This window comes from Oryctolagus cuniculus, chromosome 9, assembly GCF_964237555.1.
Source record: "Oryctolagus cuniculus chromosome 9, mOryCun1.1, whole genome shotgun sequence".
Taxonomy (NCBI): domain Eukaryota; kingdom Metazoa; phylum Chordata; class Mammalia; order Lagomorpha; family Leporidae; genus Oryctolagus; species Oryctolagus cuniculus.
The window spans coordinates 101,944,549-101,962,064 of record NC_091440.1 but is presented as its reverse complement, the minus strand read 5'-3'; the positions used below and the strand labels follow the sequence as shown (position 1 = coordinate 101,962,064).

At 45.1% G+C, this 17,516-nt stretch overlaps 1 protein-coding gene across 1 annotated transcript; it reads right to left on the bottom strand.

Annotated features, from left to right (window-relative positions):
- Positions 1–2,006: 2,006 nt before the first annotated feature.
- Positions 2,007–17,022, bottom strand: NECAP1 (NECAP endocytosis associated 1). The gene is made up of 8 exons (XM_002712759.5): positions 16,865–17,022; positions 8,364–8,464; positions 7,771–7,875; positions 7,020–7,101; positions 6,109–6,217; positions 5,844–6,024; positions 4,023–4,125; positions 2,007–3,701 (listed from the first exon to the last, which is right to left on the bottom strand). The coding sequence occupies exons 1-8, from the start codon at positions 16,957–16,959 to the stop codon at positions 3,653–3,655; spliced, it is 825 nt and encodes a 274-aa protein (XP_002712805.1). The 5' UTR covers positions 16,960–17,022; the 3' UTR covers positions 2,007–3,652.
- Positions 17,023–17,516: the final 494 nt, after the last annotated feature.

Sequence of the window (17,516 nt, the reverse complement as noted above, 5' to 3'; positions counted from 1 at the left end):
TGAACCAAAAAATGGAAGATCTCCACTCTCCCTCTCTCTTCACTCTTAAGTAAATAAATAAATCTTTGAAAACAAAAAAGCAGCACAGTCTTCTGAGAGGTGCTCAGGGAAGGTACTTTGACAACAGGCCAGGTCCCTCAAGGCTGGTCCATTGTGCTGAGATTTCAGAGAATAGCGTGGAGGCAGACAGAGAAGCAGCCATGCCATAGCTTAAACTCTCAATCTGGCTGTGAAAACCTTGAGTTTCGGACCCAGCGTCGTGGCTCACTTGGTTAATCCTCCGCCTGCAGCGCCGCACCCCGGGTTCTAGTCCTGGTTGGGGCGCCGGATTCTGTCCCGGTTGCTCCTCTTCCAGTCCAGCTCTCGGCTGTGGCCCGGGAGGGCAGTGGAGGATGGCCCAGGTGCTTGGGCTCCTGCACCCACGTGGGAAACCAGGAAGAAGCACCTGGCTCCTGGCTTCGGATCAGCGCAGCGCCAGCCATAGCGGACATTTTGGGGTGGAAAGAATGGGTTTGTTTCTGACTCCATCCTGTTCCACTGGTCTGTTTATGCCAGTATCACCCTGTTTGATTACTGTAGTTTTGGCATGTAGTTTGAAATCACATGTGATGCCTGCAGTTTTGTTCTTTTGCTCAAGATTGTTTTATTTGGAGGCTTTGTGATTTCATACAGATTTTTAAACTTTTTTGGTCTACTTCTATGGAAAACATCATAGGGATTGCATTGAAGCCGTAGACTGCAAGACCCAAGCGCTTGGGTCATCTTCTACTGCTTTCCCAGGCCAAAAGTAAAGGGCTGGATCAGAAGAGGAGCAGGAAGGACACGAATTGGTGCCCATATAGGATGGCAGAGCCACAGGGGAAGACTTAGGCCACTACTCCACAGCACCAGCCCCAATGAAAATCTTTAAAAAAAAAAAACTTTCTTCTCAACGTAGGCATTTATTGATAAACTCTCTTAGAACTCCTTTGAATGCATATCATATGTTGGGTTTCTATTTTTAAGGTATTTTAAAATTTCTTCTTTGATCCTTTCTTTGACCCACTGGTTGTTCAGAAACATTTAACGTCCAAATAGCTGCAAATTTCCCAATCGTCCTATTAAATTTCTAGATTCATACCATCTTGGTAAGAAGACACTTGATACTACAAGGTTGCTTTGTTGGTTCAGAACCATGCACTGGGACCAGCATTGTGGCGTAGTGGGTAAAGCACCTGTGACATCAGCATCCCAAGGGGTACCAGTTTGTGTTCCAGCTGCTCCACTTCCAATCCAGGTCCCTGCCAATGTGCCTGGGAAAAATAGCAGAAGATGGCCCAAGTACTTGGGCCCCAGCTACCCAAGTGGGAGAGCTGGAAGAAGCTCCTGGCTCCTGGCTCCAGCCTGGCCCAGTGTGGGCTGTTGAGGTCATATGGAGTGAACCAGCAAATGGAATATCTCTGTCTCTCCTTCTCTCTCTGTAACTCTGCCTTTCAAATAAATAACAAATAATTTTTTAAAAATATTTTTATTTGAGAGGTAGAGTTACAGAGAGAGGGAGAGACAGAAAGATCTTCCATCTGCTGGTTCATTCCAAATGGCCGTAACGGACAGAGTTGGCTCAATCCGAAACCAGGAGCCAGGAGTTTCTTCTAGGTCTCCCATGTGGGCGCGCAGGCCCAAACACTTGGGCTATCTTCTACTGCTTTCCCAGGCCACAAGCAGGGAGCTGGATAGGGAGAACACCTGGGATACAAGCCAGCGCTCATTTGGGATGCTGGTGCCACAACTGGAGGCTTAGCCTGCTACGCCACAGCTCCTGCCTCTACTAAATAAATCCTTAAAGAAACAAAAAACAAAGAAAAAACTATATGCCACCGAGATCTAGTCTGAACTTCTTAAAAGACCTATTATTTGAATAAAACTAACAGAGAAGTGTCTTTTTGTTACCTACTGGCCCATTTATATTGAGTCAATTAAATTTAAAAACTAGTTTAATAAAAAAGTAAAAAATAAAAGAGACCCCATGTTTCTCCATGTTTTAATTATCATTATTGCACCAATACAGCATATGCTTTATATACATATATTTTAAACTTCATTTTCAATTTTTCAGCAATTCAAATACATAATATATTATCATCTTGAGAATACAAAGAACACACATGGAAGAAGACTGAGAAAATAGGTTCCCAATAGTCAGTCACTAGTGATTCTAGACTTTCCTTGTAGTGTTTTCCATCGGCATTTGAAATGTTCTGCCATGGCTCTGCAGGAACAGAGCTGCCTGGAAGGGGAGGCAATGAATGAAATGGACCCAAAGTTAGAAAAAGGTAAGCAGGAAATCCAGGAGAGAGTACATATTTAGAAACTAAATATCAGGACTCTCCTAGAGTGTACATATCTAAATAGCTGCTAATGGAAGAAATTATATCCTCCCATTCCATCCTCAAAACTGCCCATTAACAAACAAACAAAATAATACCCATTCGTCTGAGGAGGGGAACTCTTCACAGCATTGTAAAAGGAATGGCAGGGCAGAAGGAAAGGAAAATAGAGGAGAGAAATTTGATTTTTAAGATACCCTGGATGGTGGGTATCAAAGTCTTGGGCAAACCTGTCACAGGCAAAACTGTGACTCTTCAACTCTCTTCATAAATGACAACATATGTAATAGCAGCTTCTTATTAAAAAGATAAATGGATTGTTTATGGTAGGGGGCCAAATACCCAGGCAGCAAGGCAATGTGGGTACTGAATGAGAGTTAACTGCTTTCAACCTCTCTGCTCTACAGATAAGGTTAAAGACTCTGAACTCGTCAAGCCTAGGTCAAACAATGGGGCAAAGAGAGATTAATGCTGTGCTTCAAATGCAGCAACCAGAAGGCTGCAGGACAAATACTTCTGCAGACTCTAACTTGGAAAGCACAACCCCTGGAGCCTCCTTCGTCTCAGAAACACCGAGCGGTCAAAGATGCTGGACTATTCAACAAACACAAAGAGTGAAGGTGCCCGCAGCACAGCCCTCTTATCACAGGAAGAGACATGTAAACACACAGGAGGGTGACGGAGCCACACCCAGAACTGGACGTTCACTGGACAGGATAAGCCTGAGGGAGGCTGTATTTACAGCAGAGGAAACACATCTTTCTCCAAACCCAACACTGCCAAAATTTTGAATTTGGAAACACTGAGGTCAGCCTGTCCATTTTCAGTCTTGGGTAGGTGAGGGAGGGAAGTTTTAAGGTTTTTGTCTCTCCTGAAATTGCTAAATAGGGCTTCACAAAGAGGCACGCAGGGTCATGAGATGATTTTTTGAAATAAGTTAAAGAATTTGAAGGATAGAGAAGAAATGCCCAGATGTCAGAAGTCATCCCCGTCAAACAGATTGCTTTCTGAGCCCTTCATAGTCAGCCGTGAGTATGACCGCATCGGTCTTCCCCCGCCTTGGTAGCGAGCAGGACGTAACACACACTCTCCTGGCAGCACAGCCAGTGACAACACGGGGGACTGACAGCAACTGGCTTGAATGCAATGGAGAAGCTACAAAAAAGATTGTCCAGTAATTTGGTTCCAGGGACGGGAGGGGTTCCTAACTTCCCTCACAGACTGATTGGTGCCCTCAAGGTCGTTTTTATTCTTCAAGTCTGTTCTTCATGTTTTCCCAATGCTATTCAAAACTGGACCCAGTTGGATGGCTGTGGTGCCTGGTTTGGAACAGAGCTGCAAGACAGGAGAACAGACAGAAAGATAACTATTCCATTCATAACTTAACAGTCTCCAAGAAACTGCTGCCCAAACTCCTAAAGCCGTATTTCACAGAAGTAATACTTACCAGGGCCTGAAAGATTCCGCTCACACCTCACCCTAAGCTTTTCTGTCCCACCATCCCTAGCATTCCCATATGTATCTCCTTCTCAACACCTTCTTCGAGAGACCTCTATGACCTGCAAATCCCCAGCTTTCCCAGATCCAAGTGTCATTTGACTCTGTCTATCTTCCTTAAGCCGACTTAGAGTAGGCCGGATTCACAACGCCCATTACCTGGATGCAGTGCTAAAGTCTCCCCACAAGTCATTGCTTGCAGAAATTGGTGCTGATGCTGGTGTTGTAACAGGGGCAGGAGAATCCAAATCTAAAAGGATATCTGAATACAGAAGGAGAAATGATAAAAACCCTGGAAATTAAAATTTATGTTCACACAAAAACCTGCACACAGATATCATAGAAGTCTTACTCAGAATAGGCAAACCCCTGGCAACAACTCAGATGTCCCTCCATGGGTGATGGTTAAATACACTGTGGTATGTCCCTATCAGGGAATACTATTCAGCAATCAAAAGGAACAAACCAGTAATATATACTATAACCTGGATGAAACTCAAGGGAACTATGGTGAGTGCAAAAACCAATTCCAAAAGGTGATGATTCCATTTATCTAACACTCCTGAATGACAAAATTATACAGATGGAGAACAGATTGGTGATTGCTAAGGGTCAGCGACAGGGGAAGACAGGCTAGGAAGGTGATAGTGTTGCTACAAAAGAATAACACAGGGAATCATGCAGTGACAGAACTGTGCTTTAGGCTGACCCAAGACAACAGATCCATGAGGCTGCATGTGATAAAACTACATACTGATGCACATGCACATGCACACCAACGAGAACACAAAACTGGCAAAATGTGACTAAGATTGGAAGATGCTATCAATGTCAATTTCCTGATTGTGATACTCAACTACAGTTCCTCAAGATGCGACCATTGAAAGAAACTGGGCAAAGGGCACACAGGATTTTTTGTATTGTTTCTTACAACTGCATGTGAGTCTACAATTATTTCAAAGTAAATCTGACTTAAAAAAATTAAAAATAGGGGCTAGTGTTGTGGCACAGCAGGTTAAGCTGCCACTTGCAATGCTGGCATCTCCTATCAGAGGGTCATTTCGAGTCTCAGCTGCTCCGTGCCTGGGAAAGCCATGGATAATGGGCCAAGTACTTAAGTCCCTGCCAAGCAGGAGACCCAGAAGCAGTTCCTGCCTCCTGGCTTTGGCCTGGCCTGGGGAGTGAACCAGAGGCTGGAAGAATTCTCTCTTTGTCTGTATCTCTCTCTGTGTGTCACTCCATCTTTCAAATATATAAATAAATCTTTAAAAAAAAATTCTAGGAAGAGAAGACTTACCCTTAGTAATCAACTTGACAAATGATCTGCATTGTTCAATACATTAAGTTAAAACTTGCAGATTCTAACATCTGGTTCTCTAATCTTAGGAAAACTCCTTTGATTTCTGTTCTCATTTCTCAAATGAGAGAAAGGAAGGAAAATGTAAATGTAGGCACAAACCTAAATGTCTTCTCCTTTTCTTGTAATCAACCTTACGAAGAAGTGGAACAGATCAGGATATACTTCCTGAATGGCTATTATGTTCAAAACACCATGCCGGGTGTTGTCACATCATTTAACTGTCACAACCCCAGGGTGGTTTTATATCTCCATTTTGCAGAGAAGGAAATTGAGACTCACAGAACTTAAGTAGTACTTACCAACAGCATTCAGATATAAACTAGCAGAGTCATGATCAAAATCACTGTCCAACTGACTCATAAGCCTACTAGTACTTAAGCATGGACAGTGAAGAAAATTAAGTTCTTAATAACCATGTATTGTTGCCAAAGAACCTACTAGATACCATGACTCTCAGCTCACCCAAAAGCTTTGATCCCTTGCCAGAGGCTGCTAGAATCACCTCGTCAGTAAGTACGAAGAGCCATTTCTTAGCAAAAACATCAACACTCTAGGCAAACAAGTGTTATCCAACTAAAACCTAAGACAGGATCTCTCAGCAGCAGAAGCACTAGATTTACCTGCATCACTACCTCCATGGTTCGACTTTGGAATGGGGGGCGGGGTGACATGATTGCTGATGGCAACTGAGGAAGGTGGGGGAAGAGTAACTTTGCTGCCAGGTGGGGGCGGGAGTAGGCTTAGCCCTCCAGTTCCTGCAGTCCTGGGCTTAGAAGTACCTCCTTTCTTGGTTGTAATATTCTAAAAAGGGGGGGAAAAAGAGAAAGGAGATGTCACAGGCTGACGAAAGCACAGGAAAACCAAGTTTTTTAAAAACGTACTCACCCCAATACTCAACTTGATGGTCTGTCCTTCCTTAAAGCCCAGGTCCAACTTGGGACGAGCGTCCATTTCCTGAGACTCTCGGGAAATCTCAGATTCCTGCTTCACCCACCTTTGGGAAGAGATGTTATCTTAGTTAGGGGTTCCCCGGAAGCAGGGTTGGACAAATTAGGGTGTATTTAGTTTATGTGAAACAGAATTCTAGAAAGTAGAGGGCAGGACCATAAAGAATAGGAAAGGAAAGGGGAAAAAAGCCAAGAAAGAAGGCAACTGGGCTTCCCTAAGGAAGAATACAGGACACGAATTTGATTTGACTCTTCCTAAAAGGAGGGCATTTAAACACCAATCCCCGTGCCCCGCAGCTGAGTGCTGTCTCGGAGGGTGTTACAGTTCCCTAGTCCTTCCAGGTTACACCTGTGAGATCACTGAATGACCTTTCACAACTTCAGACTCCTGAAGCAAAAAAGCAGAGGGACGTCTGCCCTTGAGCTAGGAAACTGAAGATGTGCATAGTGCCTCCCACCACAGCTGCACCGGAATCACTGGGCTGCACAAAGTGTCACTGCATAAGGTAACCAAAGTGGCACAAAACCCCCAGCCTCGAATGTGACCCTGCTGTTACTGCACATCTCCTTCCACCTCCCAAAAGCAAGGGCGAATGCCTCAGAGGCATAAGCAAAAGCATCTCAAACCACTGCACAAAGGATATAAAACATATTCCAGGCCATAAAGAATAGGAAACACAGAATAGTTACACAGATAATTTAAGGAAACGGAAGTGAAGGGGATTGATACTCAAAATGAGCTGGTTTAGCAAATACAGAAACAGGCAGTGAAAGAGCTAGCGCCCATTCTACCAAGAAGCAGCTCCCCATGACCTCTTGGCCTGGTCACTGAGGACAAGCATCACTCACTTGAAGTGGTCCTGCAAGGAGACGTTAAAGTCGAAGGCGTCCCCCCGATCTGTGAAGCCGATGCCAATGAAAGCGCTCCGCCCTGTGGGAAAGAGCAGTGCTCAGAACCGGGAGTGTCCTCTCCCACAAAGTCTGCCCAACAGAAACACAAGTTACCCTAACTAGATAGAGTCTGTGAACAGGAAACACTTCCCCTAGACCAGGGGTCAGTAAACTGCATACACACAGCTAAATCCTGCCATGGCTTGTTTTTGTAAATAAAGTTTTACTGGAACACAGCCGCACTGACTTGTTTCTATATTGTCTAGGTCTGCTTTCCCCCTGCTTCTGCTCTGCAACGGCAGAACTAACTAGCAAGAGACTGATCCACAAAACCCAAAATAGTTATTATCTCTGTTGGTCAACCTGTGCTAGACACCATGAAGAAAAGATTGGGAATCACTGCACTGGATGTAAGACGTTTCTGGACAATCCCCAAAAAAATGGCACAAAATATAAATGGATAAAAGGTGTGAATTCTTTTGTTAGATATGCATTTTTATTTCACTCTACCTAGTAGTTACCAAATGTCTTGAATAATAATACAAATAATGCGTTAAGTCTTCTCCTTTAACAACTGTAGTAACTTTGACAAAAAGAGAGGAAAAACTTAGTAAATCGAAGTCAGAGAAATGCGACTGGGGCACACTTTCACTGAAGTGTACCGAGTACTTCCCTAACCTCATCCCATTCAAACTGCCAGATGCCTTACCAGTACCATCCTGGATCCGGATTACAAAGTAGCGGCTGGAATCTGCCACTGTCTCCACAGCAATGCCAGGATATTGTTCTATTGGTGCCTGGGCAAACAGCTCCCCTGACAGGTAAGAAAAACACTTCTTTGAGCAAAGAAGGCAAAAATCTAGAATTCCAGTTAATAAATATTTCCATCCCAGGTCCCATCTTGAAGGTACTTATAAAAGCACAACAGGGGCCAGCGCTGGGGTGTAGTGGGTAAAGCCACTGCCTGCAGCACCAGCATCCCACCTGGGTGCCAGTTCCAGTCCTGGCTGCTCCACTTCTGACCCAGCACCCTGCTAACGAGCCTGGGAAAGCAGTGGAGGATGGCCCAAGTGTGTGGGCCTCTGCACCCACGTGAGAGAAGCAGAGGAAGCTCCTGGCTTCAGACCAGCCAAGCTCCAGCTATTGCAACCCTGAGCCAGTGGATAGAAGACCACGCTCTCTCTCTCTCTCTCTCAGATCCCTCTCTCTCTCTCTCTCCTTCTCTAACTCTACCTTTCCAAAAAAAAAAAAAAAGTACAACCAGTATCCTTAATATGTTAGAGGGTCACCTGCACAGATTACCTGAAACTTTATCTTCAAGTTTGATATAGGCAATCTTCCCTTTCGAAGTGATTCGGAGGCGACCAGTCCAATCAGGTTGGTCTAATTTCCAATCCGATGCCCTGAGACAGGAAAATGGAAAGCCACAGGCCTCAGGTTCATGTCTTTAACACAGTGAAGCCTCCCAGACTCACTCAGCCTATTTCTATTCCCTGTCATGGATTGCCCATCCTTTCAGAATAACCAGTAGTATCATCTCACGTTCTCCTGTTACAGAGTCCCAAGTAAGTAACAAAAAGCATCACTGAGTACAAGTGAAAATACAAACATAAGTAAAAACTAAAATTCTTCACAATCTTGTGAATTTCATACTGCAGATGATATTCTATATAATAGTGCTTTATTGATCAGGTAACAGCAAAGTCTACTAAATAAAATATCCTGGGTAACAGAAGCCTTCCCAAATCACTAAACATACTATCTTTCACCACCGAGTGCTGGTTAAGCTACGGACACTACTGTGGGGCCGGGGGTCAGGGGTGCAAGGGCAAACAAAAGTTCAGCCTCGTGAGGCTTCCATTCTGATAAAAGACAGAAAAAAAAAAAGAAAAGTTAAAAAACAGAATTCATCCCTTAGAAGGTGAAAGGCACTAAGAAGAAAATGTAGAGGCAGATGGGCTGGGAGGGCAGTGGGAGGAAGCAGGTTATAACATTCAAGTGTACAGTTGGGACAGGTCGCACTGGGAAGGCTCAACATGAGTGAAAATGGAGTAACTCATGTAAGAGCTAGCGCGGGAAAAGTACTGTGCACAGAGGGAACAGCAGTGACGAGGTGCTGAGGTCGTGTCTGAGGGGCAGCCAAGAAACCACTGTGGTCAGAACATAAGGGATGAGGTGGGAGACACAGCAAAGGGCCGGATCACTTCGAAGAACTTCAGCTTTTACTCTGAGTGGAAGAGGCGTCATCACAGACTTTAAGCAGATGTATAACACAGTTTCTCTCATTTATTTATTTATATACGTGTGTGTATGTGTGTGTATATATATAACATAAAGTATATATGTTTTACATATACTATATATTACATAATTATATTTTATATATTATATATATTATATATTATATATTATCTAATATATATTATACTATATTTTTATATACATACACACATAAATAAATATATACTTTTATTTATATATTTTTTATTTTTATTTATGTATTTATTTGAGAGGTAAGAAGATAGAGACCGAAGGTTTGGGGAACAGAACAGTGAGTGAGAAAGTATGCACTTCCATCCACTGGTTCACTCTCCAAATGCCCACAACCACTGAGGCTGGGCCATGGCCAAAGCTGGAAGCCAAGAGCTCAATCCAAGTCTACCACATGCATTGCAAAAGCCAATTACTGGGGCCAATTCTGTGGTGTAGTAGGTTAACCATCTGCCTGCTGCACTGGCATCCCAAATGGGCGCCAGTTCAAGTCCCAGTTGCTCCATTTCCAGTCCAGCTCCCTCCTGATGGCCTGGGAAGGCAGTAGAGGATGGCCTAAGAACTTGGGGCCCTGCATCTGTGTGAGAAAGCCAGAGGAAGTTTCTGGTTCCTGAATTCAGATCAGCCCAGCTCCAGCCATTGTGGCTGTTTGGGGAGTGAACCAGCAGATGGAAGACCTCTCTGTCTCTCCCTCTCTCTGTCTATAACTCTGCCTTTCAAGTAAATCTTTAAAAACAACAACAAATACAAAAAAAAAAAAAAATTATTTGAGTCCTCACCACTGCCTCCCAGGGTCATGGTGAAGAATTCAGGAAAGAGATGTGGCCTGCATTAGCAGGAAGCTGGAAACAGAAGCCAAGCATCAAACCCAGATACTCTGATACGGGGATGAGGGCATCAAGTCTTAAACACTAGGCTAAACTCCTGCCCTCCTTTATATTTTAAAAAGATTATTTTGCTCCTGTGTGTAGAAGAAATACAGGGCTATGAGGACTGAAGTAGGGGGATTCCTTAGGAGATTACTACAGCAATCTACTTGAGTCATGATGGTAGCTTAGAAGAAACAGTAGCAGAAGGGACTAGATAGATTCCAGATCATCTTTCTCTTTTTCTTTCTTTTTTTTTTTTTTTAGATTTATTTCTGGATCATCTCTTTCTTTCTTTTTTCCTTTCTTTCTTTTTTTTAAGATATATTTATCTATTTGAAAGGCAGAGTTACAGAGAGAGGGAGAGACAGAGAAGAGAGAGTCCATCTGCTTGCTCACTACCCAGATGGCTGCAAGAGCCAGGGCTGGACCAGGCTGATGCCAGAAGCCAAGAGCTTCATCCACATCTCCCATGTAGGTGGTAGGGGCCCGAACACTTGGGTCACCTCCCACTGCTTTTTCCAGGCCATCATCAGGGAGCTGGATTGGAAATGGAGCAGTAAGGACACAAACTGGTACCTATATGGGATACCAGCATTGCAGGCAGCAGCTTTACCTGCTATGCCACAATGCCAGCCACTGATTATTTTTTTTTCAAATATTTATTTATTTACACATTTATTTATGTATGTATTTGAAAGGCAGAACAAGAAGGACAGAGGGAAAGACAGAGAGAGAAATCTTCTATCTGCTGGGTTCACTCCCCCAGATGGCCACAACAGCCGGGGCTGGGCAGGCTGAAGCCAGGAGTCACGAATTCCACCCTGGTCTCCCATAGGGGAGGCAGAGGCCCAAGTTGCTAGTCCATCTTACACTACCTTCCCAGGAGCATCAACAGGATGCCAGATTGGAAGCAGAGTATCTGGGACACGAACCAGCACTCCAATTTAGGATGCTAGCATCCCAAGTGGCAGCTTATCCCACTGTGCTACAACACCGGCACCAGCTGAATTGTCTTTAAGGTAAAGGCAGCTGGATTGTCCAATGGACTGGGTGTGAAGGAAGAAAGAGAAATCAAGGATGACTCCAACGTTTTTATCCCGAGCAAAAGAGTTGCCAAAAAGGCTATAGGTGGCACATGTGGGAAGAACGATCAGTTCAGTGTTAGATTCCCTTAGTTTGAGATGTCTAACATTTTTTCAAGAAAGACATGGAGCAGGTAACCAAATACATGAGACTAGAATTATGAAAAGATATCTAGGCTGGAGATCTAAGCATCCATGAAAATATTAGAAAACACTGAATATTTATCATCTGGGTTATATATGAACCTGAATGAAATCTAAGATTTTACTTATGACCAATTTTATCAAATATAGTATGTGGATTTGTTTTGCCAGGACAGAACAGGGAGGACATGGTAATAGTTATTAGTATAGTAATTCATACCTTAGGAACCTGAAGAGTAACATTCGCAGGCTAGAAAGGTAACAATAAGGTGTATCTATAAACAAGGATGAGTTCAACAAGATGGTAAGTTAAAAGCTGAAAGAAGGAAAGTAAAAATTAAAAGTAGTAGAGGCCGGCGCTGTGGTATGGCAGGTAAAGCTGCCACCTACAGTGCGGGCATCCCAAATGGGCGCTGGTTCTAGTCCCGGCTGTTCCACTTCCCATCCAGCTCTTCCAGCTCTCTGCTACGGCCTGGGAAAGCAGTAGAAGATGGCCCTAGTCCTTGGCTTGCACCAAGTCCAGGCCAAGCACCTGGCTCCTGGCTTCAGATCAGCACAGCTCCAGCCATTGTGGCCAACTGGGGAGTTAACCAGCAGAATGGAAGTCCTCTCTCTTTCTCTCTACCTCTCCTTCTCTCTGTGTGTAACTCTTTCAAAGAAATAAATATTTTTTTAAAAAATTTAAAGTAGCACAAGCAGTAGGCTCAGTAGCACAGCAGATACAACTACTGCTTGGGATACCCACATCCCTTATCAGATCGAGGGCTGGTTTCAGCCCTGGCTACTCTGCTTCTGATCCAGCTTCCTGCTACTGCATCCTTGGAGGCAGCAGATGATGGCTCAAGCACTTGGGGCCCTGCTACCCATGTGAGAGATCTGGCTGGAGTTCCAGAAAGATCTGTAAGATAAATCCTTACATTCCCCTTGTTCTTGACGCCCTGCCCTCACAGACCTTCAAGTACCTATGTCTAATCCAGAATGGACAGCTCTGAAAGTCCCATCTGTCAGCTTATTTTAATGAACTGTTACTTATGCTAGTCATACCCCAAGAGTTGGACATAAGTACAAAAGGGCTAGGAGAATATCAGGAACGGCCTACTGCATATGTTTCTTAGGACAGGTTCCTTATCTTTTTTATCTTGTGTATCCAATGCCCAGTATTTAGCAAATTCACAGGAAGCAACCATTCCATTCATGGTAGCTATTTCCCTTAGCCTTGAGTCTCACCTCCTTCCCAGTATGAAACCTACGTAAAGAAGTGGCTTTGCTGGTTTTCTGACAATACTCCAAACTGACCTCACCATTTTCCATTTACCTAGCAATAAAGCTTTTTTATGTAAGTCATTACTATAATGCATAATGAGATTCCACTTGCACATTATTAAGTCCTTACAGCAGCCATATGGAACAGACATGAAAAGCTATTGTCCCTCTCTCTCAAGTGAGGAAAAAGACAATAACACAGTTATCATACTTCAAGTCTAATATTATTTTCCTTATATTAAAACACTCTATAGAGTTTAATATTGACTTAGCTAGGCCTTCAAGGGTGGGGAGCCTTTTTCTGCCAAGGGCAATTTGAATATTTAAAACATCATTCATGGGCCTTATAAAAGTAGCAACTTAAAAATTATCTCACTATGGATTTATTGAATTTTGAGTTCCACCTCCAGTGGCCTTGGCAAGGCGAGACCAGATGATTTTGCAGGCCTTTACAGAGACCATGGGACGGACAGTCCCACTCCCAAAAGTAGTGATGAGTAAAAAGCTGTTTTATAGATTACAAAACCATTTTCTACTCATTTTTTAGTTTTTCATCAATTGAAATTTTCCTTCTCAGAAGTCTGGGCAGTGAAAGTCTGGAAACAACAGTGTACATTCGGTAATCAAAGTCATTTATTCTCTCTGATTTTCTTAGTCACTCAAAGGAAAGGTTCTCCTCTCCTTGCTAAAATGCCTGGCTTGTCCTTTAATGGCAGCCTTGGGAATAAATCATGCTCATCATGTAGGCAACAAGAAAGACTGTGCTGACAAAAACAAAAGTAACATTTATCAAGCATCTGTTTTGTGCCTGGCGCTAGGCCCATTCTTTTAAAAAATTTAGCAAGAGGGGCCGGCTCTGTGGTGTAGTGGGTTAAGCCTGCAGCTTATATCCCATCTGGGCACCAGTTCGAGACCCGGCTGCTCCACTTCCGATCCAGCTCTCTGCTGTGGCCTGGGAAAGCAGTGGAAGATGGCCCAAGTCCTTGGGCCCCTGCACCCACGTGGGAGACCCGGAAGAAGCTCCTGGCTACTGGCTTCAGATCGGCATAGCTCCGGCTATTGCAGTGCCAATTGGGGAGTGAACCAGCGGATGGAAGACTTCTCTCTCTCTCTCTCTCTGCCTCTCCTTCTCTCTATGTAACTCTGACTTTCAAAGAAATAAATAAATTTTTTTTAAAAATTCAGCAAAAGCCTCTTGCAGGGAGAGTTTTTATATCCGTTTTTAGACGAGGTAACTAAGGTTCTAAAGAGTAAAGTGATTTGCCAAAGGTAAACCAGCAAGTAAATAAACAGTTACACATTTTCCACATTTAAACCTGGTTGTGCTCTCCTCATTCACTGTGCTGAAAAAGGGACTGATGGAAAAAAATGCCTCTTGGAGAATAAGAAATGCCAATAAATATGGAAAACACAGAGACACCGGCACCCTGGCACACTAGGGTAATCCTCCGCCTGAGGCACTAGCATCCCATATGGGCACCGGTTCTAGTCCCGGCTGCTCCTCTTCCAGTCCAGCTCTCTGCTGTGGCCTGGGAGGGCAGTGGAGGATGGCACAAGTGCTTGGGCCCCTGCACCCGCATGGCAGACCAAGAAGAAGCACCTGGCTCCTGGTTTCAGATCGGCGCAGCTATGGCTGTTGTGGCCATTTGGAGAGCGAACCAGCGGAAGGAAGACCTTTCTCTCTGTCTCTCTCACTCTCTGTAACTCTACCTGTCAAATAAATAAATAAAATATTAGAGCCGGCGCTGCGGCTCAATAGGCTAATCCTCCGCCTTGCAGCGCCGGCACACCGGGTTCTAGTCCGGGTCGGGGCGCCGGATTCTGTCCTGGTTGCCCCTCTTCCAGGCCAGCTCTCTGCTGTGGCCAGGGAGTGCAGTGGAGGATGGCCCAAGTGCTTGCGCCCTGCACCCCATGGGAGACCAGGAGAAGCACCTGGCTCCTGCCTTCGGATCAGCGCAGTGCACCGGCCGCAGCGCCCCAGCCGTGGTGACCATTGGAGGGTGAACCAACGGCAAAGGAAGACCTTTCTCTCTGTCTCTCTCTCTCACTGTCCACTCTGTCTGTCAAAAAAAAAAAAAATCTTAAAAAAAAAAAAAACCCACAGAAAGGCAACATAGGGAAAAAAAGTAAGAGGACAATAAAGAAATCGCTTTGATGTCTCAGCAGTTAACTGACACAAGGATAAAGGCTAGATTCAAGTAGAAAAGGAAGGTAGAGAACACAGACCAGTGAGAGGGAGAAGGTGTTTTTAAATGCTTGGAGTAGAAGGAAAAGAAAAGAACCCACTTCAACATGTATCATATTCTTTAGGAAGTCTTAACTCCTAAACTTGGAGATTATGAGCTATTTTACCTTATTTAGCAGTCTAGTCAACGCTAATGTATGTGATTAGGTTTATCTGTAAAAATGTACTGATTCCTTCCTTCAGTAACATTTAGAGCATCCACTGTGTGCCAGACACCAGACACTATGCTGGGCCCGAGGAACACAAAGTTTGAAAACAAAAAGCTTCAAGTGGTAGGCATTTGGCCTAGGGGATAAGATGCCAGTTGGCCACTGGTATCCTATAGTAAGAGTACCTGGGTTTGAAATCAAGCTCTGGCCACTGACCCCAGCTTCCTGCTCATGCAGACCCTGGAAGGCAGCAGTGATGACTCAAGCAGTTGGGTTCTGTCACCCGCAGAGGAGACCTGGACTAAGTTCCTGGCTTCAGCCTTTGCCCACACCTAGTCACTGTGGAAATTTGCAGAGAGCTCTCCCTCTCTCTCTCTGCCTCCCAAATAAATAAATACGTAATTTTCAAGCTGTTCATGGGCTAGACCAAATAAAGAAGGTATTAGACAATCTATTATAAGACAGAATGGAGAACACTGTGAAAGCAAAGCACAGGATGTTACAGAAGCAAATCCAAATGGAAGCAGTGCTTCCCAAAGAAGGTGATGTCGAAGGAGAGTCACCCCTACAGAGTACCTGTGACTAGCAGCAAAAACCATGCTGTCACTCCGGGCTCTGAATGACAGCTTCTTGGAAGTAGTACTACACCTCTGCCAAAAGGTACAATGCAACAGAGGATCCAACACGGACTCCAGTGCCTACACACACAACTCAACTGTCTTTGACTTAAGAATGAATCTCTGCAAAAGAAGCTGAACAGTGGGCGTAAGGAAAGGTTAACTTTTCAGCCAAAGTAATGACAAATGCCAAGAGGAAAACCATGATGTGGCCCAGAGAGAGGAATGAGAACACAATCTTATCTGTATAACTGCTCTAGTGTTTCCTGCACGCTTTCACATCCATTACATGATTTCACTCTCCAAAAACCCCTGTGAGGTGCCTAGGACATTCACTTCTATTCTACAGATGAAAAAAATGAGGCGTGGAGAGGTTGGGAAATTTAAGAGGTCAGAGTTTATACTTGTATTTTCCAACATGTATCCAGTTAATTCTTTCAACTATTTAATGCGCTACAGCATTCTCAGTCATTGGATTCCAAGGTTGGTTGTTAGGCCCGAACAGCAAAAATGCTACAGTAACTCTCGAGGGAAAAGCTACAGGCAGGGTTAAGAGGGGAGGGAGGGAAGGAGGAGAGCAAATACAATAAAATCGTCAAGAAAATGTAACCAGAACACACGGTGGACAACCACTGGAAAACCTAAGACCATAACCTTTGCCCACTGGCAAAACAGCTGAAAGGGAAAAACAAACAGCGGATGAGGATATCCAGCAGGGAGACTGACAACAGCACCAAGGATAAACCAGCAACATGACGATCGCCCACCCACAGGCGTGCACAGCCCAGGGTCCTGGAAACGAGTGTGTGTGATGAGGATCAGGGGCTGAAGGGCGCAGGGCTCGGCGAACAGAAGGTGGCGGTGGAGCAGGCATGCAAGGATGTGGATGACGGGGAGCAGATGGACGCCCCAGAGGGGTCCGGGGGAGGAGAAGTGGATGATGCAGGATGGCAATTAAAAACCAAAACAACAAACGCCGGCAACAGGGAGGATGCCAGTCCAGCGTGGAGGTGCAGCAGGTCAGGGAGACGACATCCCAGGTGGGAGGGCCAGCAAGGAGAAACCCCAGAAGCGGCGGTGGCGGGGCAGGCAGCCTACCGCCCGAAGACGAAACTCCCGCGCCCGACGGGGGACGCAGGCGGGCAGCGCCTCGGGGCCGGTACCTGTAACCGCGGTTGGAGGCCCGGGGTGGAATCCGGTAGACGCTGACGTCGGGCTTCACACACAGCACGGACTCGTACTCCAACTCGGCCGCCATCTTGGCTCCGCACTCCGCGCCGCCGGAGGCGGGGCGTAGGGCAGGGGGCGGGACGTTTGGGCGGGGAGCTGAGATGGGACACTATTTCCGCTGACGTCACTTCCGGGCGGATTCGGTTTCGGTTCTGAGGTTAACCTCTTCGGTGGCGCTGCTCGGGATGCCATATTGAAACCTAGGAAACGGTGAGGCTACGGGGCTCACCATTTTGGGAAATGGCAAATATGCCCTCTTCCTGCGTGACTAACTAACGTTATGGAAATCTGTATCCCGGAAAAGTGAGGAGGGAAAGCGCCATCTTGCTCTCGGCAGGTGCCCGCGGTGCTCCGGGAGAGCCGGGAGTGCCTTGAAACCTGGCGGGTTTGTGCCAAGAGTCACTTCGGAAGCGTAGTTTTTTTTGGCAGAAAAGTAGTATCCGCCGGTCTATAATCCCAGTCTGCGTACCTGCAGGAAATGTGTAAGCCAGTCATAGACACGATGGGCTTTAACCCACCAGAGTCCAGATGTTTAAAATACCCCGAGCCGATTTATCTGATAACATCGCCTTGTCAGACTTCACA

Bases quoted from the DNA above. Each gene is read 5' to 3' on its own strand.
- NECAP1 (XM_002712759.5), bottom strand. From the start codon at position 16,959: ATGGCGGCCGAGTTGGAGTACGAGTCCGTGCTGTGTGTGAAGCCCGAC. The intron at 7,876-8,363 runs GTAATCTGTGCA...CTTACCTGTCAG, and splicing joins ACTTGAAGATAAAGTTTCAG to GGGAGCTGTTTGCCCAGGCA. The intron at 3,702-4,022 runs GTAATGGGCGTT...CCTGTCTTGCAG, and splicing joins GACTTTAGCACTGCATCCAG to CTCTGTTCCAAACCAGGCAC.